Source organism: Rattus norvegicus, chromosome X (genome assembly GCF_036323735.1).
Source record: "Rattus norvegicus strain BN/NHsdMcwi chromosome X, GRCr8, whole genome shotgun sequence".
Classification (NCBI taxonomy): domain Eukaryota; kingdom Metazoa; phylum Chordata; class Mammalia; order Rodentia; family Muridae; genus Rattus; species Rattus norvegicus.
In genome coordinates, this window is record NC_086039.1 from 120,209,300 (window position 1) to 120,233,555 (window position 24,256).

Below are 24,256 nucleotides of genomic sequence, written 5' to 3' on the forward strand. Positions count from 1 at the left end.
TAGTTTTTTCAAGGCCAGTTGCTAAGTACAGGAACGAGGACTATGATGTGTCTGGGCAGGATCAGATCTGAGACACGTTTTCCAATGTAGTGAGTTTATGGCTAGACAGTTTGATCGAGGAGTTGGATGTGATGTAAGAACGGAGGCTCTCAAGACCAGGTGATTTTAGCATTCATTTCTTTTTTTTTTTTTTTTTTGTTCTTTTTTTCGGAGCTGGGGACCTAACCCAGGGCCTTGCGCTTCCTAGGCAAGCGCTCTACCACTGAGCTAAATCCCCAGCCCCAGCATTCATTTCTGATGCAGGCAAACACAGGGTAATGGGGTGGTGAAAGCCAGGTATAAAGGATGAGGAAGATTATCTTAGTCTTGGATTTATCAATTTTGGCAATGTTGGCGATTTTGGAACTAATGTGTCATTCTGAACAGGCCAAATCTTGGTCGTGGGGGTTGTCCTATACATTGGAAGATGATCAGCTGCATCCTTGGCCATTATCTATTAAGAATGTTAAGAATGTTCTCTCCCCCAACTACTCCTGACAGGCACAGTAACCAGAAATACTCCAACATTGAAAAATGTCATCTGGGAGGCTGAATCTCCCTTGTTAGAAGCCATTGCTCTAGAGTCATTAAAGGGAAATTCCCTGTAACTTCCCCTATTTCTTGCACTCCACGCTGTCAGAGTACGTTTGGATCTTCCTTAATAGAAGGCAGAGGACACAATGTGGAATATTTTTCTAAGCTATCAGCATATTTAGTTAAGTCCATAATGTACCCTGTTGTCTGGGTCCTTTTTTTTAATTTATGAGGCTCTTTCTCACTGGCTAGAGGGAGATCTGATGAACTATCTTGTCTCTGCTGCTTTCTAGCTCCTGAAAGGAAGGAAACCGTGGTGAGAAAGTAAAGTGAAGACATCCAACTGAAGCTAGGCATGGAGGCTCTTGCCTGTTATCCCCGAACTCTGTAAGGCACTGCTGATGGTTTGAGGCCAACCCACATAGTAACTACTGACTTCCAGGGCAGTCTGGGCTACAGTGCAAGACTCAGTCTAGAAAATTTATCCTCTCCTTTATAGTAAAACAAGACCAAATAAGCTAACTGAGCTGGAGGTGGGGCACACAGGTATCCCCAATATTAAGGAAGCTGAAGTGGGAGAATCGGATCTTAGAGGCTGGTCTGAGCTCTGTAGTAAGACAATGTCCAAAAGGAGGAGGTGGGGTAGGAGGAAGAATAAAAAGAAACAAGCAGGCCTCACCCTGCCCCCCCCCCACACACCAGCATAGATAAGGTTCATAGGTCAGCTCCAGCCACCCCTGAGGCCAAAGTGCAAAAGAGAGATACAGTCTCTGGCCTAAGTCCTAGGGGCTGGAAGGGTCAAAACGAAACTTGGTGTTACCTCATCCTGAGTTTGATTAGTCAAGGACAAACTGAGAGTTTCTTGTTTACTGCAGTTCCTGGAGAGCTTTCCATTTGTTTTTATTCTTCTTGCACAGCAGGGGGTGGCCTAATTCAATCTAACATGCCCTTGGGCTAAAAGCACACAGAATCTATAAATAAGAGTTTGATTTTAAAGAACTAGCATCCCTCACTCTCTGGCTTCCTGACTCCAGTTGAAAAACAAACAAACAAACAAACAAGTTCTTGGATGTTTAGAGTCAGAAAGAAAGGGAAGTGGCTTTATAGATTCATCTCAGACAGTAAACCAGGATCAGCTGGGTGAGAGGAAACCCATTCCCTCCCCTCCCCTGTGACACCCTTTGTCTTTCTTCTCACAACATTCAAATTATCAGAGCCATTTCTGGAGGTTAATGATAAGTCTTCCGTGTAACCTCTTATAATCATTTCTTACCGTTACTATGAAAGTTATAAAGCACTCATTCAATCTAGGTCACTTGGTGCCCATGAAGGCACTCAGCCAGATCCCCAGGGCTCTTTTTTCCAACTGGAAACTCCTTAAAAGGCAGATGGCATAATCATTTTGGAAATGTTATCATAAACTTATTGTATAATGTTTATAGCACATGTCAACAAGTGTGTATGTTTGAGGTAGTGAGGAAAAGGGAGCCTTGGGCCAAAGCGTGCCAACCTCCTTACAGAGGGATTTGAAAAGGGCAATACTAGCTACCAGTTCCATCGGCTGTGGCAGTGCTGTATTCATAACTATTATCTCCTTCGCAAATGCACACATAGGCATGGCTTCATACTGAACCTTTTGCAGCAAGAACCAGTGTCTCAAGACTCTACAAACAAAGCCTCTTCCTAGAAATCTTTCTTGCCCCTTCCCTCTCACAAGGCACTCTACTTTTCATCCCACAGTTCCATGTACATGTTCTGGTGATGGCCCTGGAAACTGTTTGCAGCTCTTTGTAGTCAAGTTCTTTTTTTCTTAAATTGGATATTTTGTGTATTTACATTTCAAATGCTTTCCCCTTTCATGGTTTCCCCTCCAGAAATCCCATCACCCCTGCCCCTACTTCTATGAGGGTGCTGCCCCCCTACCCATCCACACCACCTCACCCTTGGTCTCACATTCCCTCATACTGGGCCTTCACAGGACCAAGGGCCTCCCCTCCCACTGATGCCACATAAGACCATCCTCTGCTACATATGCAGCTAGACCCATGGGTCCCTCCATGTGTACTCTTTGGTTGGTGGTTTAATCCCTGGGAGCTCTGGTTGGTTGATATTGTTGTTGTACTTATGGAGTTACAAACGCCTTCAGCTCCTTCAGTCCTATCTCTAACTCCTCCTTTGGGGTCCTTGTGCTCAGTCCAATGGTTGGCTGTGAGCATCCACCTCTGTATTTGTCAGGCTCTGGCAAAGCCTCTCAGTCAAGTTCTACTTAAGAAAAAAAAATCTTTGCTTGGTGCTGAGAACAGAACTCAGAACTCGGGAGTGCTGTGCTTACTGAGCACGCATTTAACCACAGAGCTAGACACCTCCAGCCAAAGTTTGCCTTTAATGATTGTCTTCCATAGTTCGTGGCCTTCACAAATATTTACTGAACTCAAGAGCCTTCATTCCAGAGTGGAGTCTTTGTTTAGCTAGACCAAACATTCTGATGGCCTCTGGGTGAGGTTGAGACTAGATATATCATCAGCCATTTTATGACTAACTTTTTTATAGCTACTATCAGGTATCTCTATTGACTTAATGTGACCAAAATGCATCTCAGGGGGTGTCACTATCCACCCAGACAAGGCTCTTTATCAGGAGAAGAGTGGCAAAAAATACTGTTTTTTTTTTAACCCTATCCATGTTCTAATGCCTAACACTTGTGAGTATATTGCCTTACAGAGTAAAAAATGACTTTGAAAATGTGATTAAATAAGGCTTAAACAATAGATTTGTGTCTGCATGTGTGTGTGTGCGTGTGTGTGTGTGTGTGTGTGTGTGTGTGTGCATACGCGCATGCGCACGCACACACATGTAGAGGGCAGAGACCAATTATCAGGTGTTTTTCCCAATTGCTCTCCTCTTTCTTTCTTTTTCTTTCTTTCTTTCTTTCTTTCTTTCTTTCTTTCTTTCTCTCTCTCTCTCTCTCTCTCTCTTTTTTTTTTTTTTGAGACAGAGTGCCACACTGAACCTGGAGCTCACGAAATTTAGCTAGACTGGTAGACTAGCAAATCCAAAAATCCAAGGGCTATTCCTGTCTCTCCTTCCCCAGGGCTGGAATTACAGGTTCACTCTCCTGTGCCTGGCTTTTTATGTTGCTGCTGGGGATGTAAACTCAGGCCCTTGTGTTTGTGCGGCAAGGCACATTATCCATGGAAAGAACTCCCTAGCCCCCAAATGAAGCATTTTAAAATTTGCTGATTATTTATTGTGATCTTTTTAAGAAGAAAATGGAAATAAGTTAGCCAGAGTCAGAGAAAGAGATGTATTTTGACCCTGGAAACAAACAGAGGGTTTAGTGGTACAGCAACAAACCAAGGAATGTGGGTAGTATCTCGCAGCTGGACAAGTCAAAGGAACAGCTAGTGTTCTAGAATCTCCAAGAGAAAAGTAGCTCTCCCTGCACTTGGGTTTCACCTAGTGAGACTTCTGATATCCAGAAATGTATTTGTAACAGAGCTTTTAAGTCACCCAAACTGTGGTGATTTTCACAGCAGCCGCGCAAAACTCAAACAGCCTCTCATTCCCTCTCTCCTAACCTCAGAAAAGCTCATTAGCAAGCACCCAGTATCATGGGTCCAATGTGTTGCCTTTTAACACATTCTGTATCTTCTCATTACATATTCTTCACATATTCATCATTGTGCTTGTGTAGGTGTGCGTGCATGTGCACACACATGCCATGGTGCCCACGTGGAGGTCAGAGGACAATTTGCAGGATTCGGTTTTCTTCTTTCTCCATCTTTACTCACTATACTTTACGATCTCTCAATCTCCCTCTGCCCCCCTTCCCCTCTCCCTTCCTCTCCCCCTCCCTCTCCTGGAATTGGTCACAATCCTACTTCAGTCCCAGAATTGTTAAGCACTTGTTTAATCTAGGCCACTGTGCCCAGGCATGAAACATCACACGTGTCTATAGTATGTACCTTGACACCTAAATCTATCGTATATTGATTATGTGTTTTAACAATTCAGCTACACAAGATAGTGACACTATCCCTTGTTTTGTGAATGTCACTTTAAAAATCCACTTCGAAGGGGCTGGGGATTTAGCTCAGTGGTAGAGCGCTTACCTAGCTAGGAAGCGCAAGGTCCTGGGTTCGGTCCCCAGCTCCGAAAAAAAGAACCAAAAAAAAAAAAAATCCACTTCGATTATTACCAGCTTTCAAATATACCGGTATCCCTTCCATAAAGTAGAGTGCCACTAAAATCCCCTATTTATGCTTCCAAGTCCACCCAGAGAAATAAAGAAGGTTGGTATTACTAATCTAGGAGTCAGAACTTTGGAAACAAGGGCTCAGAGACCTAAGGCTAGAAGCCAGGTTTCCAGATTCCCAGGCCAGACCAAGGTTCTTTTCTGACATGACTGCCCTAGTGTGTAGCAGGGTACAGCCTTTGGCACCTGGGACAACCAAGCATCCTGATCGAAGTGGGAGTGTGGAGAGGCCAGTCGTTGGAGCCCTGCCACAAAGCTCCAGGGGAAGTAGTCTTGGGTCTTCCAAAGGACTCCCAGGTAGCTGTGACAGGTGGTGGCGCGGAGGGAGGCCAGGTGTCGCTCGGTGGAAGCCCCGGAGTAGCCGGCCCCGCCCCATCCCTTCCGCCGCCTGCGCCCAGGCGCCCCCGTGCGCTCGGGTTACCTGCGGCCGTGGGCGGGGCGGCCCTTCCCGTCTGCGCCGGCTCTGGCCTCCAGAGCGCCGCGGCCGGGAAGTGGGAGCTAGAACAGAGGAGGCGGAGACTGCCGCGGCTCCAGCCGGGCCGGGCTCGGAGGCGAGGGGCTGCATGGCGCGGCCAGCGTGGCTGGGCGAGCTGTTGGTGCTGCTGCTTTTTGCCGCCTCCCTGGACCAAGTTGCCCTGGCCACAGGTGAGTGTGACCCCCGGCTGGTGACAGCCACCAGGGGGTGGGGGGGTGTGGGACGGACGAGGCTTGGCAGGGACGTGGGCCCGCGGGACGCCAGGAGTTCGATCTCTGTGGCCAGGGTGCGCGCTGAGGTGGTCGTCCGTTCGATGCCCTGTGCTAAGTCGCTAGTCTTAGCTTTTCGTGTTGAGTCTCCCGGATCCCGTTGGATTTGAGGGACCTGGGTGCCGGGGATTTCCCAGGCGCTGTGGCGGGGGGTGAGCCGGACGCGGAGACTGGCCATTTCACTTCCCTTGAGCACTAGGGAAGAGCCAAGGAGGCTGGCGTTTAGAGGAAGGGGACTGAAGGGAACAGATTTTTGCCAAAATGACCCTTACAAGTGGCTTTGCCTCTGAAGGGACGAGAAACCTTGTGATGGCACTGGGAACTTCCAGAGGGCTTCCTCGCAGATGCTCAGTTTGGAAGTGTGACTTTTAGCGGTGGAAGTTAAAGGGAGCCTCTAAAGATGGATCTTAGTCCTAGTAGCAAAAGGACACAGGGTCAAGGCTTCCTCTGGCATTAAGAAATCCGTTGAGAATTCCTGAACACATCCGGACAAAACTCTTCCAACTTTAGTAAACAGTATTTCGTGGAAGATAATCTTAGATTTACGAAAAAGTTGCACATTGTTTGGGAAGTTGCACCATTGCCCTCATGCTTGTGAACACCTCTTAACTAAATGAACTTGGCAGAGTTTCTGTGAAAATCGAAGGTGAATGATTTCCTCATGGACTAGGCCTGGCAAGTGTAGCAATCAGGGCCTTTTAAAATAGGTTTTATTATTACACACACACACACACACACACACACACACACACACACACACACACAGACACACACACACACACACACACACACACACACACCAGACTTGCTAACGAATGTTTACCAAGTGTGCTGTGTTTTGAAATAAAGCTGAAATGTTAATTAGGAAATCCCCATGCTCTGTCAACAAAATATATGTGGCTATCTGTAACAAGCAGTGTTTCTAGGGGCTCTAATGGTGAGAAAAAAGTGGATCAAGTCCTGGAGTCATGAAGCTAGTTACACTCTTGGCATAGGGTTTGTGTTCCTGCGTGTTAAGTAAGATATGGTATGTCACATACCACTGAAGTGCTATGAAGAGAAACAAGACAGAGTAGGGAGTTACAGTTGTAAATGGCACAGAATGGCTGAAAAATTAGTGTTGAGTGACATCTGAAAGAGGCTTAAGTTAGTCAATAATTGCCCCTGTTTCCTGGGTTCCTGGAGAGGGTACCTAGGGCTTCACGCAAGCTAAGTGCTCTAGTGCTGAGTCACACTGATAATTATTCAAGTGTTTGCCTTGTTTGTTTTACTCTGAGCCAGGCCATGACGGTTGACTTAGAACTTTAGAGTATATAGAATAATCTTTGCCTATGAAGTATGTCCAGGTCAGTTGAGGATACCAGGTTTCCAGTTTATAGGAAAACTGCAGTCCTCAGACTTACCTAAGGTCACTTATCTCATTAATGTCCTGATTTTTACTGTGTCATTCCAACACACTCCCTCCTGCAGGCTCCTTCCCACACACACCTGAAACAACAACGGGCTCTCCAAATAAGACTGTCAAACCCCAACTTGGTTTGTTTGTCACTAACTTAGACTGCAGAAACTCTTCACCCTACTAGACATTCTGCATTTGTGCTATGTTGTAAAAAGCGCCTGCTATCTCTACTTACTCAGAGGCTTAAGTTTTTATGGCTCTGACATTGACTGGATGTGAGACTCAGGGTTAGTCATTATCCCCTCCCTATGTGACAAGATTGTGTTCTATAGGTTTGAATCGAATGTTTTAATTCTAATTTCTGTGTTTGGGTGTTGACGGCTCCTTATGAACATTTTAAGTGTTTCTCTAGTTTTGATCCTGCTGAGGATTTAAAAATGATTAGGTTACTAGTTTGTTTGGCTCAATACCTAAACTGTGGCATTGCTTAATAACAGCTAGAAGGCCCATGTCTACTGTCTCTCGAGCAGTTTTCTAAGTGCTATACTTTTTTATTTCAAGTTGTATTTTCACAGGTCTGTCCCATGAATGAAGCCAATATAAACTATTGGCAGAAGGTGTCTGTTTTTCTGTGTTAAAATACAGTATTTCCAAATACACAGTCCTATAAAGTACTATGGAGAGAAACAAGGTACAATAGGGGGTTATAGTTTAGTTAGTAGTTTAGTTTAGTCTGTGGCTTAATAGCCCACGATGGGGCATGGTTTAACAACAGCTAGCCTTGAACTGTTGGCATGCAGAAGAGCTAGGTAGGTGCCTCCCAATGTACTAATATAGGGACTAGGTGGGATCTATGAAAGTATATGAAGACTAGTCATAAATTAGAGACTGGCTTCATAATGGCTGGACCATGTATTCCAAACAATTGGCATTCAGAAGACAGGAAACTGAAGGCTGGAAAGAACAAAACAAACTTTAGATGTACCATTAGGAATTATAGAATTTGAATGGAGAAAAATGATTCTCTCTCTCTCTCTCTCTCTCTCTCTCTCTCTCTCTCTCTCTGTGTGTGTGTGTCTGTGTGTGTGTGTGTGTGTGTTTGTGTGTGTGTGTGTGTGTGTGTGTGTGTTGGGGTTTAAGCAGGAGAAAAGATGAGGAAATGTTTAGTCAAAGAGCCTAGGTTTGCCAGAATGAGTAGTAAAGTCAGTCTGTGCAAAAGAGCTTTCTTTGCGCTTACACATCCTGATCAGGGCACAGTCTGAAGAAAAGCAAGCAAGAAGTCTTGCCTGGGCACAGGGATTCATTGCTGTGTGAGGCTTAGTGAAGTACAATATATATGGCTGGCAGATTCGTAAAGATGCACCGTATGTATATACCTCCTATGTAGGATCATGACTTACTGGTATCTTCCCATATTGTTGAGTTTAGGGGAGCACATTAGTGTGATTGTGGATGATTGTGAAAGATGTGGAGGGGGGCAGGAGTTGATGACTGCATGCGAAGGAAAAAAAGGCAGATGACTCACATATGACTCTTACGATTTCTTTCACTTTTCCCGAAATCTACATGCCTCTGCCAACTCCTGAGATTGAACAAGAGAAAGCAAAAGTAATCAGCTAAACCAAGCACCTTACAGTAAAATGATTACTGATGATGTTAATCCGGGATTCACATTGACTGTGGGGATGGGTGATACACAGACACAGAGGGTTGAACTAGATCTACTTGACTCTTGTCTTCTTCCACACTCCTCTGTCCGAAGTCAGTGATCATCTCTCAGTAAATGGTTGAAAGTTGATGCCAAAGCAAGACAGAAGCAGTATGCGTATGTCTCAGAACCTAGAAAACATACGCAACTGACCGTTTTGTCTCTGAAGAAAGCAGCTAGCTAGTTCTATAAAACTTGCTCTGTGTAGGAACTGTTTTAACCCTTAACCTTTTTGTGTGTGTGTTTTTGAGACAAGCTCTTATTACATAGCCCCCATTGGTTTGGTATTTGTTACTTAGCCCAGCTTGGCTCTAAACTCTTGGCAATCTTCCTCCCCCAGCCTCTGGAGTGCTGGGATAGCAGGTGTGAAACATTACCTACCTTAACTTGTTTAGTATTTATAATCAACATTTGCGACAGGTCACGGTGCTTATCCTTACGTTATGGATGAGAAAGTTGGGGAACAGGGAGGTTAAGTAACTTGCCACAGAGTAGCTGCAGAGCTGGGATATGAACTAGGCTCCACAGTTAATGTTCTTATGATGACAGTGTAATAAATGAGATGTCACCCAAAGCCCCTAGAGACTATTGAAGTATAGTCACCACTTATTTATGTATATATCTGACATTGTTTTTTTTATTCATGTATTACAAAATCACATTTATTAGTATGTGCTTACAATTTGGAGATTGCATTTTCTGTTTTAGAGAGCATATGCCCTTTGCTATGTTTGGGGTTGAACCCAGGGCCTCACAAACCCTAGGCATTCTTAAAACAGGCTGTGTTAGATTGTACCTAACTGCATGCAGGTTCTCTGAATATGCTTCAGCCTTGGTGTCCAGGGCATTAGGTTATTGATGCATTTTCCCCCTTTCCGTTTATAAGGATCATGCTCTCTCAGCAGTGTCTTCTTTCAAAGCTGGGGATTGTATGCAGGCCCTCACGTATTCAAGGCAAGCCTTCAGTCACGATATTCTCAGCCTATTTAATTTTTTTCTTTTTCCAAATTTCGACAGTGTCTTGCTAAGTTGCCTAGGCTGGCCTGGAATTTGCCTCATGACCCAGCCTCACCTCTAACAGTCAGTCTTCCTGCCTCAGTCTTCTGAGTAGACAAGACACAGGCATGTGCTACCATGCCCAAACTTGAATGTTTTATTATGAGAAGGCATTTCTTTGGGTGGAGGCACCTGCTGAGTATTGAACTCAGTGCCTCTTCCCTGCTCCACCCCTTGATCCAGTTGCTTAGCCCCCTCCCCCTAGCTGAGGACTGAACCCAGGGCCTTGGGCTTGCTAGGCAAGCGCTCTACCACTGAGCTAAATCCCCAACCCTGGCAGTTGCTTATTTTTGTCAGTTTTTTTTTCCTGCATCAGTTGGGATAATGCCATGTTGATGTCTCCTTTCATTGTGGTTGTGTGGTATATTATATTGATCAATTCTCATATGTTGAATCATCCTTCCAGGAATAAATCCCACTTGGACATAGTGTACAATCCTTTTGGTGGGTTACTGAAATCATCCTGCCCGCATTTTAGCGAAGATTGATAGCTGAGATTATAATGGTTTATAGTTTTCTTTCCTTCAACTAATCTGTTTGTAGTTAGGATCCGATAATGCAGGCCTCAAAGAACAAATAAGGAAGTATTTTTCATTCTCAGGGCCTTTGAAAAATGTTTGGAAATGTATAACATTCACTTTGTAGCTACTTGGTGCAGTTTGCCCACAAAGCCATCATGCTTAGATTTTGGAGGGAGAGGGGTGTCAGGAGATAACTTTCATCACTGATTTCAGGTTGTATATTTCTTTGTGATTTACTTTCAGTAGATTTTTCGTTTCTAGGGACTCGTGCATTTCATGTAAAACATCAAATTTGTTAGTATTGAGTCATTCATACTTCTTTCTTATAATTGTTTTTCATGTTTTAGAACCAGTGGTAACATACCCATGTAATATATCCATTTTCATTTTGGGGTTTTAGTCAGTGCAGGCTTTTCTTTACTTACGTAAAGATTTACAAATTACTTTGCCCTTAAAAGAACCCTCTGTTTTTATTACACAGCTTTACTTTCCCACTTTTTGCTTCATGTATCTCTATTCTCATCCTCTTTGTAAGTTCCCTTATTTTCCTAACTTTGGATTTGCTCTGTTCTTTTTCTAGCCCCTTAAGTTATAAAGTTAGGTTATGCTTGGCTGTTTGTAATCCCATTTTTCTTTTCTTTTCTTTTCTTTTCTTTTTTTTTTCCGGAGCTGGGGACCGAACCCAGGGCCTTGTGCTTGCTAGGCAAGCGCTCTACCACTGAGCTAAATCCCCAACCCGTGTAATCCCATTTTTCATACCGTCTAGGGAGTTTTCAGTTACTATTTTTTTTGTCTGAGTTGGATTTTAAGACAGGGTCTCATGTAGCTCAGGCTGGCTTGAAACGTCTTAGGTAACATAGCTGAAGATAACCTTGAACTCCTGATCTAACTGCTTCTACTTCCCAGGTGCTGGGATGACAGGTATGCACCAGGCCTCACAGCCTCCTTCCCTCTCTTTTTCCCTCCCCTTTTTCTTCCCCTTCCCCATCCCCTTCTTTTTTCAGCCTTAGGGAGTCAGCCCTCAGGCACTGTGCATTTCTCCCTGTGGGTTTCTCACTTGTCTGTAGCTTGTGAAGTAGGCTAGGCTGACTGGACAGTAAGCCCCAGGGATCTGCCTGTTTCCATTTCCTCAGTGCCAGGATTATAATCACGCCTGCCTTGGCATCTGAACCATTTCCCTTGCCCTTCAGTATTTCTTAAAATTCTCTTTCTTTCCTTTTCTGTCCTTCTTTAACTCCTCCCCCAATACAAATATAGGAGCAGTGATGGTGTCCCACAGGTTTCTGGGGGTCCATTTATTCTTCTTCAATGTAAAAAAAAATCAAACACCTATGGTAAACAATAAGTCCTGTTAGTGCCTTCAGGAACATGGGCAAACTATCAACAGCCATAGTCTAAAGAAAAATGACGTTTCCTCCACTAGCACCCACCAATTGCCAAGGGGTGAAGCCCCATGAACCACTCCACTACCTATGTTAGAAATATTTACTGGCTTGATATTGTATAGGTAACCTCTGTGTGCAGTTCTAGAAGCATACCTGATTGGACTGTAAGGGAATGAAGAAAAAAGACAGACAGATAGACACATGGGAAGAAAGCTAAGAATCTGTGGTCTGGGCTTTCCAGTGGAGAAGCCACAGCATGTCAGCAAGCTCACTGTGTTTATTACATAGAATTGAATAGGAAGGTGGAGCTGTTGTACACAGCTGAAGAAGGAGGCAGTTATTACATACAGATTAAACAAGGAGAAAGGAGGTGGGGTGATTATATACAGATAAACGAGGAGGCAAGGTTTAAAGTATGCAAGTGGGTCAAGGAGACAGGTTTAGCCAATCTCTCAGTAGCTGTCTCTGTAGGGGTACAGTCTTCAGGCTGCAAATATCTAGCAGGTGAAAGGTCTGATGGACATTTTCTGCACAAACTATTAACATCTACACATAGATCAGAAGGGAAGGCTTGTCCAGTTCTCTCTGGGTCTGAGGCTAGGGTCCGTGACATGGCTGTGCCTTTGCCAATAACATACATTCAACTCAGGATATCACACACTTCTGTCCTATACTGGTAGCCGTTGTAGTAGTGAGTCCCCATGTCTACAGTGAGTGTATGAGTTCAGTGCCTGTGCTATGTCTGGAAAGATTTCACAGCTCTCCTTCCCATCCTCCATCTCTCACATTCCTTCCATCCTCCCTGCCGCTTATTCATATTTAGGAGGCAGTTCTACCACTGTTCTAGCAAAACAACAGGAATAGGTTCTTCTGAGGGCATATGACTTCCCAGCCATAGGCTTTTGACTAGATTTACTGTGCTAAGTATAAATTCCTTTCCATGAAGCAGTCCTCAAATCCTGTCAGTGAAGAGTTGCTTACCTTATATGTATGTGTGAGTGTGTGTGTGTGTGTGTGTGTGTGTGTGTGTGTGTGTGTGTGGTGGTGTGTGTGTGTATTCATATATATGTATATATGATATACATTCATATATACATAATGCATACATATATATATGAATTAGCTTACAAAATAGTGGGGTTTGTAGTGTTTTTCTCATACATCCTGAGTTTTTGTTATTTCTTTTCTCATCTCTCCCATCCCTGCTCAAGCCTTTAACTCCCATTATTCCACTGTCCAACTTATTTTCATAACACATATGTTCTACAATCCCCTCCTGCCTTAAGAGTTCTTCTCCTCTTCTGTATCATAGGTCCTTTCTGGATTTCCATCCTCTGTAGACCCTCCAAATGAAACACACACATTTACAAGTTCAAAGCTAAGGTCCATATTTCTTTTTTGTAACACTTTTTTAAGAAAGAACCTATGTCAGCACTGCTATGTAAACAATGACAAAGATCATGGGAAACACATCAGGGTTCATGTAGACAGTAATACACATTGTCTTTTATTATTAAGCAAACATTTTTGCATGCATTGCCTTCTTTTATCTTTCTGTGCCTTTATCATTTGTTTAGCTTTAAGCAATTCTGCTGGGATAGCTTTATCTCCTGGGCTATCTCATGCACCTTCTTAAGATCAGCCAATGCTTGATCATATTCTTTTAATCCTTGCCATCCTTGCGCTCTTTGGTATAGTCCTTTAGTATTTGAAGGGTCCATTTCAAGAGCCTCCAAGCAACTGTCAATCGCCCCTGCCAATTTGACATCTTCAATTCACAAGCACCAGTATTCAGCTGCACACAACTTAAGGCTATGGGTTGCAGTCTGGATAGATCTGCTTTCTCAGTAACAGCCTTTGAACTATCCACATACCTTAAAACATTTGCGTATTTTTTAATATCCATCTCCCAGTTCTTAGACTTGAAAAAAAGTATTTCCAATGTTTTTTAAGTCTTCAGATATTAATAAAATTTTATCTAAATCTTTAAGTCTATGTCTGCATCCTCAGGGAAATCTGGATGACTATCCCCAGAGCCATCTTTGGGGAACATTCCTCAGCCATCTCCTTTCAATTCTCCACATTCTGCAATAACAGAGTTTGACAGGTTTTTCACCATTCACTTCTACATTTTCAAGCATCCTTGCCACACCTTGTCCTTTTATTACTTGACCAAATACCACATGTTTCCCATCCACATGAGGAGTTTTCACTGTGGTGATAAAGAAATGAGAACCATTTGTATTGGGGCATGCATTTGCCATGCTCAGCAAACCCTCCGGGTCATGCTTATGATGAAAGTTCTCATCTTCAAATTTTTCACCATAAATACTTTCTCCACCTGTCCCATTCTGATTGGAGAAGTCTCCACCCTGAATCATAAATTTCTTAATAACTCAGCGGAAAGGGCATCCTTTAAAATGCAGAGGTTTCCCAGCTGTCGATCCAGTGCCCTTTCCTCCTGTACACAATGCATGAAAATTTTCTGCAGTTTTGGGAACAATATCTGCAAACAATTCTTCTTTATTTCTTCCATATTCTTCCATATCTTTTTAGCCTTATTTTTCTGTTATTCACTCAATAGTTTTCATTGTGTTATATTCAAGTTGCTGATTATTTTATTTGTTTAATCCAATCTATTTTGAAATACCTAATATTGTTTATTATTGTTGTTATTAATTATTAATTAACAATTGTTATTGTTTTTTTTGTTTTTTGTTTTTCTTTTTTTCGGAGCTGGGAACCGAACCCAGGGCCTTGCACTTGCTAGGCAAGCGCTCTACCGCTTGTTATTGTTTTTATTACTATTTTGGGGGGTTGTAGGAGGGATCTCTCTCACATAGCTCTGACTGCCCACTCTGTAACCCAGGCTGACCTCAGATCCCTGACGGTTCTCCTGCCTCTGCCTTCTGCATGCCTGCATTGCAGGAGAGAGCCACTGTGCCTGGCTCACTTATTTTATTTTTCAGCTCTAGAATTTGGTTTTAGTTTCTTTTTAGATTGTTACTGTTTCTGTTTTATTTACCTCTCTTTAGTTCTTTAAGTATCTTTAGGACATTAAAAAAAATCTTTGTCTGGCACACTTACCCTTGTCAGGGACAGTTTATCCTGATTGTTTTTCCTTTGACTGGGTCATAGTTGCTGAGATGCTGCTCAGTGATAGAACGCTTGCCTAATGTCAACAAAGCCATGGGTTCTGTCCTCAGCACTGCCAGGGGAGAGAGAGAAAAGAATACCTATACTTTATTATTCCCTTTTATGAATTGTGATTGGCTCTTATTGAAAATAGAGTATTTGAATGAAGGAAAATAGTAACTTTGGAAAGCAAGTTAATCGCTGGCTCCCACCTTTTTATTAATTCCTTGAGAATTTTGTGTAATTAGTTTTGATCGTATTCACCCCTACCCCAACTCCTTCAGTATCCATACACCTACCTAGTCATCTTCCCTAGCCATCTAATTTTATGTCTTTTTTTTAAATCCATCAAGTCCAATTTCTGCTGCCCTCATGGATGCATGTGTTCCACTAGAGTGTGAGCAGCACACCAGGGGCAGCACTCTTAAAGACTACTACTCTCTGCCAGAAACTATCAGTTGCCAATGGCTCCCCAGCTAGGGGCGGCATTTCACGTCCACTGCTAATCTCCAGGCTTGAGCTTGCATGGGGCATGTGCATGTTGTCCTAACCACTGTGACTTTTGTATGTGCAGCTGTTCTCTTATGTCCTGAGGACACTCTTTCCTTGTATTCACTTGGGAATTTTTCCTTGATCATCTGTGTCTGTTTATTTTCATTATTGACACTGTCTCTAATTTGAGGCTCTCTTAGGTCTTTTGGAAGCTTTGTCCTTGATCTTCCTCATGTTTGCAGTTCATTTCAAATGTCTTGCCTCTTTAATGGCTAGCTTCCAAAAAGAAAAATGGGGGGAATGAGGAGGAGAAAAGGAGTGCCAGTAATGTGAATTTCTTGAAAGTCACTTGTGCCAGAAGATGATGGACTTGAAATGATAGTCAATGGGACAACTTGACCATGGCCTCTGTCTTTGCCTCACTTATCAGAAGAGTAATCAGTGATCAGAACACAGATCACTGATATATTTGGAGGGCAGGGTTCCCTTTGCCTAGTCTGATAAGCTTCATGTCTGCCATTCCAGAAGCATATGCACATTTGCTAGCCCAGGGTCAACTTTCCATGACTGCTGTTGTGTGAAAAGTTAAAACTGATCAAATCTTGATTCAAAATAATTGCACTATTCCTGGTCCATTCCTTTATCTAGAAATTACAAAATTTGAGCCACCTTTAGGATCTCTAAATGCAAAGAGTTCTTCTTTCTTCCTTCCTTTTCTCATTCTCTCTCTTCTTCCTTTCCAAGAAAGATTCATTCTATAATCTAGACTTGCCTTGAATTTGTGAAATTTCCCGCATCTCAGCTTTTCAAGTACTGAGATTACATGCATGCGACACCATGCCTAGTTAAGACATGTCTTCGTATTGCCTGGAATCTGCCACCCCGTATGTGATCAGCATCATTGGTAGTGGTGGGAGTGGTGCTGCTGCTGCTGCTGGTGTGTGTGTGTGTGTGTGTTTGCGCGCGCGCGCGTGTGCGCGTGCCTGTGCACACGCACACATATATGTGCACTTTAGACAGGATCTAACTCTTAGCCCAGACTGGCCTGGAATTCACAATGTAGTCCAGAATGGCCTCAAAATGGGTGCAGTTCCCTTTGTGCTGAGAATATAGCTCAGCAGATTCAGTACAATTGCTATCAAGGTAGGAAGGCTGATGTTTCCTATACGGCAACAAGTACACCCTGCAGCCATGTACAGTTTTTAAAATGTAGGGAGTAGAAAAATCTCAACATTTATAAAGCATCCACTCAGGGTAAAGAAAAGAAGATGCTATTCAAAAAAACAAACACAAAAAACAGCAAAATGGGGTAGAGTTTAATTGTTTTAAATTACCTCAAAACTTAGAATCTAATAGAAATAACAATAATAATAGTTCAATTGCTTTTATTATTAGGTCTTTTAATATTTGTGGGGAAGGTAACTGGATAGAATATTAGCAACTGCTAAAACAGTTTTGGTTAGGGATTTTTGTTTCTTTTTTGGTTTTTTATTTATTTATTTATTTATTTTTTTAGTTTTGTTTTGTTTCAGATTTTGTTTTGTTTTGTTTTTACTGTGAAGAGACATTATAGCCAAGGCAACTCTTGTAAAGGCAAACATTTAACTGGGGCTGGCTTAAGGTTTCAGAGGTTTTAGGCCATAGTCATCATGGTAAGAACCATGGCCACTTCCAGATAGACATGGTGCTGGAGGAGCTGAGATTTCTACATCTTGATCTCAAGGCAGCCAGGAGGAGACTGTCTTAGCACTGGGCAGAGCCTGAGCATAGGAGGAGACCTCAAAGCCCACCCACACAATGAGACACTTCCTCCAATAAGGCTACACCTACTCAAACACCTCCTAATAGTGCCACTCCCCATGGACCAAGCAGTCAAACGCATGAATATATGGAGGCCAAATCCATTCAGACCACCACACCAGATAATCTGTGATTTTTGCTAAAATTGGTTTCTGGAAACTGCAGAATAAAATAATTTCTGGAAACTGTGAGGAAGTCCTCAAGTATACTGTATTCTCTATAATCCTAATTGATAGAGCTCACCACACAGCTTAGACTGACCTCAAACTCGACAGTGATCCTTCTACCTCAATATTCAGAATGATGGAATTATATCTATGGGCCACCATAATAAGTTACTAGCTCAGTTTAAGACATTGGGGTAGGAATTTCCTGCTTCTAAAGACCTTGACTTGCCCAGGATTGTACTCTCCCCAAATTGGCCTTTGGAAAAAGCTTATCAGTCATTGCATCAGGCAAATAAGGGAATATCAAGATCCAAAGGCTTTAAAGGCTACTACCAAAACAGTAGTGAGGTATTAAATTGACTGTTAGGAAAACCTTAACTACATGGTGTCCATGGGGCTGTTGTTTGGGGCTGGTGGAGTGTTTGTAATGGTATGATAAAACACTATAACTATAGTTCTTAATTCATCAAGTTAATAACATCAGCTATTATTATTCTCAGTGCTAGATTAGAACTCAGGGCTTGGCAAAGTATAGGCAAATATTCTACCACTGAGTTATACTCTTAGCTCCTAGAGGGTTGTTTTTGCTTAAGTTTGTTATCTTTGTTATTGTTGGCCTTGGTTTTGTTTTTGACATGGAGGGTCTCCATTTGTATTGTAGGCAGGCCTACCATGTCTGCGTAGATTTTTTTTTCTTTTCTTTTTTTCGGAGCTGGGAACCGAACCCAGGGCCTTGCGCTTGCTAGGCAAGTGCTCTACCACTGAGCTAAATCCCCAACCCCGTCTGCGTAGATTTTTAAATGACTTTAATACACTTTGTTTTGCGATGTTTGCAGAAACATTGGAAAGAAAGGCCGAGAGCTCCTACACTCCCATCTAGTTTCTGCCATGGGACTTTGATAACCCTGGTTTTAGAAGTTCTTAGGAAAGTTTGAGATACTGTTTTGGTTTCTCTACTTTCCCTCTCCAATTCCAGCTGCTTAGTGTCAGATCCCAGGGGGAATCAGGGGTGCGAAATCTCCTTCTCAGTACTTCTCTGGAAAAGCTATATTAGAAAGAAAACAAAAAACAAACAGAGACAAGGACTAGGACACGTTAGTCCGAGCACAACTGAGGAGAGCACATTTGAAGACAAGGTTTGCAAAGCCACAAAACGACTGGGTAAACAGTTGATATTGAGTGTGAGGAACCCCAATATCCTGGAGGAAGAATCTTAGGAATGCTAATTTTTAAGAGTCTGTAGTCCTAGCACTGGGGAGCAAAGGTGGGTGGGTCCCTGTAAGTTCAAAACCAGCCTGGTCCCCATAGTCATAGTAAGTTCTAGACTACATAGAGAGATTCTGTCACCAAAACAATTAGTAAATAAATTAGAATCCATAGGTTCCTCATTCATGGGCTCTGTGTTTGCTGGTCAATTGCCTGTAGATTTCAAACAAAAGAAAGATCTAAAAATCATTCAATACATCTGTACTGAACATATTGTGATTTAGTATTTCTAGTCATTATTCCTCCAAACAATATAGTATAAACACTGATTTATGTGCTATTAAAGTATCTGGAAGGGTGTACATGAACTATATGTAAATGCTACACAGGAACATTTGCAAATTTCGCTTTCCAAATAAGATTCTGGAATAGCCCTCACGTGAATACTAAGGAAAGAATATGTCATTTTTTTATATTATATTTAACTAAACATATGACCTTAGAAATGGAGATGTGGCTTAGTGACAGACACACTTCCTATGCTCAAGGTTCTAAGTTCTATTCATAGAACCACAAAGGAAGGGAAAGAAAAGAAATATATCATGGTGGTGCATACTTGGACGTAGAAGGTCAGGAGTATAAGGCCAGCTTAGACTGTGAATTTGGAGCCAGTCTGAGCTCCATGAGAAACTATCTGAAAACATAAGCCACATTATTGTAATCCCAGCTCTGTCACTGATGATGCAGTATGACGTTATGTGACTGACTTCCTTGTGCCTCCATTACTTTGGCGGATATAATTTTAAAAATGTACTATATGTGTTTGCTTGCACGTGTGTGCCACTTCATGTATGTAGGAGTCAGAAAACACCTTTCAAGGGTCTGTTCCCTCCTTCTACCTTGTAGACCCTGGGGATTGAACCGAGGTTCCCAGACTTGTGGGCAGGTGACTTTACCCAGTGAGTTACCTTGACAACCTGTTTTTCCTCTTTTCTTCCTTTCCCTCCCTTTCCATTGCCCCTCTTTGTTTGTTCTTTTTCTTTTCTTTTCTTTTCTTTTTTATTATTATTTTGTTTGTTTCCATTTCAAATGATATCCCCCTTCCCGGTTTCCTCTCCACCATCCCACAACCCCCCCCCCCCCTTTGAGATATCTCAAGTTGGCCTTGAATTTACTATGCAGCTCCAGCTGGCCTTAAACTCTGGATGATCCTATTGCCTATGGCTCCCAAGTGCTGAGATTACAGGTGTGAACCACCACACACACATAGTCATGGCAGTTTTTAAAATGAAGCCAACAGTAATCCCTATTACAAAAGATGTCTATGGAGATTTTCATCATTAACATGTGGAAAGTGTAACACTGTGTCTCAGCAAATGTTGGATATCGCTAATTCAGCATGTTGGTTTTAGCCTCTAGGAGGTGGGAGAATGGATTAAATAAACCATTAAAAATTCTGGCTGGCACTGATATATGTTTGTCTTATGTTTGATTTGAACAGAAGTTCAGCCACCTGTAACGAATTTGAGTGTCTCTGTCGAAAATCTCTGCACAATAGTGTGGACATGGAGTCCTCCTGAGGGAGCCAGTCCAAATTGCAGTCTCAGATATTTTAGTCATTTTGATGACCAACAGGATAAGGTAAGTTTGCTATAATACATGTCATGACTCAGGTAAAGTGACCAAACGCTGTGGATGAAAGCCAAGAATGAGTCAAATTTTAATCTTCGGAGTGGGGATTTTATTTTAGGTTGTTTTCAAATTTCAACTGGGGAGAACTATAGAAACAGCTTTCAACAAAAATCAAACATTTGAAAATAGTTGCTGGGCTGGAGTGGGCTCAGTGGTTAAGAACACTGACTGCTCTTCCAGAGGTCCTGAGTTCAATTCCCAGCAACCACATGGTGGCTCACAACCATCTGTAGTGGGATCCAATGTCCTCTTCTGGTGTGTCTGAAGAGAGGGACAGTGTACTCACATATATTAAATAAATACATCTTTAAAAAATAAAAAATAAAATAGTTGCTAATTATTTGATGATTGAATATAATTAATTGTTCTGATAGAAAATACTAGATAGCTGTATGTATTGGGCACCCGTAAATAACCAGTTCTCTTCTTGGTGAGTTTGTTCTTATATTCTTGTCTGTAGCTCTGTGTTCTGGGATTAATGTGACACTCAATTTTTAGAGCATTTTTTACATTAGCATCTCATGAAACATGTATACAGGTAGTAGATATGCAAGGACTTTGGGGTCTAAAAGTAAATGCCATGGGAGAGTGGAAAGATGAGGTGTTAGTGGTGGTTAGGTTTGCATTTCCTGCTACCAGAGAAAAATAACAGGGCAAAAAGATAAACCTTGTCTGTTAGAAGTGGTCACCTGATTTAAATAAATGGTTGCTGGCAGTGTTGGATGACTGGCTTTCTTTTTGATACATTTATTCAATTATTTTGGTGAATGTACATCTTCTTTCATTTTATGTAATAAGAGAGGTGTTTTGGGGAGGGTCCAGCATTTTAAGAAGGTAGTATTGTCTAGACTTCCTGGACTTCACTTCCCTGAGTCTGCAAATGAGTGGCAAGAGCAGTGCTTCCTCTTCCTGTCCTTTGGATGTAACCTCAGTATCATCTTTAGGGTTGTAACTAACCCTTAGGCCTATTGAACGGGGGTGGCTTAGGCAGAAGCCCAGTTGCTAAATAAGATCAAGTCTTCAGTTTGCGATTTTCATAGAGAGGGTTATCAAGATATGAGAGATCTGCCAAGAAGTTTTGGAAAGCAAAAGATTGATATCACTAGTTACCCTCCATGATTGTTTTAATCCTGTCCATTAGCTCCCCAATCTGGCGAGCTGAGGCAGCTCTGACAATGCATTTTAGATTTCTTTCATCACCAAGAGATAGGGAAGTCCCACTGGGTAAATGAATCAAAGGCCCTTCAGTCTGAGCATGCACGGAGACATAAGCCAAGGCTGGCTCCCATTCCTTCTAGGAGAGAACAAGAGTCAGGAAAAGGTATGATGGAGCCAACTGGGCGTTCCTCTCAGGGAGCCTGAGAAATTCAGGATTACAGCCTTAGGCTTGGATAAATTTTACAAGAAGGCTAGATTCCCAGAGAGGTAAAGAATACTGTCATTATAGCAGCTACAAGTGGAATGATACAGCAAAGCTGAAAGTTAAACATAACCTCATCAGGATCTGTTGGGAGGAATTTTGTTTCTTGTCAAATGATCAAGCTTCCTATTTTATTCATACCAATTTAATATTACATACTTCAAAGTTGTAGATTGTGTTTTTGAGACAGGCTCTCTTGGATCTCAGGTGGGTGTCTATCTCATTATGTAGCCGAGGCTAGCCTTGAACTCCTGATTCCTCAGCTTCTACATCACACATAATGGGATTGCTGCCATGCACCATCATGGAAAGAGACTTTTTAAATTATTATCTTTAAATATTTGTTGTATTATGCATATACCTAGAAGATAAGATTCAAATTTATGTCAGAAGTAATTATTAACTTAAAAATGAGAGTATAAAAAACTAACTGGAGCAGCAATTGTAGTAAAAGTAGTGAGAAACACCCCCTCCATGACTCTAATTTATGATCTGTAAAAAACATCTTTTTAAAATAAAAAAAAGGTTATTTTAAATAAGAAACATCAAAAGCTGTGATACTGGGGATTGAAGAGAGTCATCACACTTTTGAGATAAGTACTGTACCCCTGAGTTATACATACTCCTCGCCCTGATTTATGAGGTTTGCCAGTACATTTTCCTATGCTGTCCTCAGAGAGTGAACATATGTCCTAGATGAGAACTACAAAGGATCTGTGAGCAAACAAGGCCTATTTAGCAACCTGTAATGGGTAAAGTAGGGACGTTGGTGAGACTTAACATTGGAAGCCTTCCTGCCACCATATCACTCTCTTGATAGGGTTGGTCTTGAGTTTCATGGGCTTGGTCAGAGACCTCTTTTCCTCTGCACACATTCATTTCTAAAGGAACAATCGTAAAATGAGGAGGCATCCCAGGAAGACTTCTATCAGCACTGTTCTGTTACATCCTGGTAGGCAGAGGCTTATATGGGAAGCTAAGTGATAACTAGGTTTCATGGCAAAGACTCAAGAATTCCTTGTGAAAATGCCCTTGGCTATGAATAGCAAGCTGGAGGCCCCCGTGAGGATAAGCATCATTTTGCTGCATCTATGTCCGTGTTAAGTCACCAACTCTTTTCTCCAAGCCAGGAATTTACTTGAAGAGATCTATTTTTCTGTCATCCCACTCCACTTTTCCAGAGCACTACCTTAATTATGCCAAAGAAGTGTTCTATTTCTGTATGCATATCGTGGCTCCAGCATATTCATGATGGGTTTGTTGGTAACTTCCTGAGAGCATCCTCATTTCTTGGTTTCAGAGGTGACTCGGGTTTCCCTCATTCCCAGCCAGCAGCAGGCATGTAAAATATCATCTGCTGCTTGAGGTGGTAGGTTAAGCGACGTGACTGTTTTCCCTCTCTTTATGGCCACCAGGAAATTATGAAAGGAAATACTATGGGAAACTTGAGTCAGAAACTATTACAAAACAGGAAGTGCTGTCTTTGAAACTCTGATTAAAAGCCGCTTCATTCTTAATTACTCCTGTCACCTCTGGAAATGTTAATTTCCTAGAGAGGCCCACAATAACTTTGTTCTGAGTCATAACAAGCAGATTTGCGATTTAGTCTTAGATTTCTGGTGTCTGATCTGAGATTTCTGGGGCCTCTGTGGTTCCACAAAGCTTCTTTATCTGTGTTCCAGATGAAGTGTGGAAGTATATATTTAGCAACCCTTGAAACTTACTCAGACACCACAAAAAAAAGTGCTTAATAAAGAAAGTGTCCCTTTGGATCCTCTTCTCCAGAGATCTCCGTGATGACTGGAGTTTTGATGTGGCATATTTTAACCTTGATCTTGATTGAATTTTAATAGTTGCTTCCTTCAAGTTTGCTTATAGAAAGTTAATGTTAGCCTTAATGTTGTAAGAGTTTTACTTTCAGATGTAGGAATTCGTCTTTATCTACACTAGAGTTTTTCAGTGCTAGGCAGTACTATTAGTGCCTGATGCAGGCTAATAATTTATTAGTAGGCTAATAATTTTTTTCTGGGAGAAGGGTGGGCAAACCTGTTCATTATAGGATGCCGGTTATCATTCCTGGCCTCCATCCATTAAATGTCAGCAGTGGTTTGCTTCTCTGCTTCAAAGGTACAACAACCAAAACCAGGACTGAGACACTACTGAATGTCTACAGGCATGGCAGAAAAGTGGAACAACTCCTTCAACATCACTCACGTATACCATTTAAGAACTGATCGTTTTCTTAAACATTTGGGTCTGCTAAGACTGTTATTTAAGTACCTTTTTGTATGTGTGTGTGTTTTCTGTAGAAGTTACTTTTTTCTTTTTCTTTCTCTCTCTCTCTCTCTCTCTCTCTCTCTTTTTTTAATTTCTACTTTCAGAAAATTGCTCCTGAAACTCGTCGTAAAAAGGAATTACCCCTAAATGAGAAAATCTGTCTGCAAGTGGGGTCCCAGTGTAGCACCAATGAAAGTGAGAAGCCTAGCCCTTTGGTGAAAAAGTGCATCTCACCCCCCGAAGGTAACAGATACAAATGTTCTCCCATGGTAGTTCAAGAGTATACCAAGTTGCTCAGTGTCCTCACTGGTGATGAGTTCATTTCATTCTCAAAGTTTTGTTGAGTCAAAGAAGTATCAGGACCTTTTTTGCTAGATGCTGATAAGTTTGAGGATGTTGCCACTTCAAGTTGCTCACAGAGAGTTT

At 42.0% G+C, this 24,256-nt stretch overlaps 1 protein-coding gene across 2 annotated transcripts in view; it reads left to right on the forward strand.

The window, feature by feature from the left end:
- The first annotated feature begins 4,370 nt into the window (after positions 1–4,370).
- Positions 4,371–24,256, forward strand: part of Il13ra1 (interleukin 13 receptor subunit alpha 1) — an 81,108-nt gene continuing 61,222 nt past the window's right edge. Inside the window, exons 1-3 of one of the 2 annotated variants that reach the window (XM_063279821.1) lie at positions 4,371–5,473; positions 19,943–20,082; positions 23,935–24,073. In XM_063279821.1, coding sequence (XP_063135891.1) covers positions 4,975–5,473; positions 19,943–20,082; positions 23,935–24,073 — 778 coding nt within the window. In that variant the 5' untranslated portion in view covers positions 4,371–4,974. The remainder of the gene's footprint in view (positions 5,474–19,942; positions 20,083–23,934; positions 24,074–24,256) is intronic. The other variant, NM_145789.3, reaches the window with a different exon arrangement.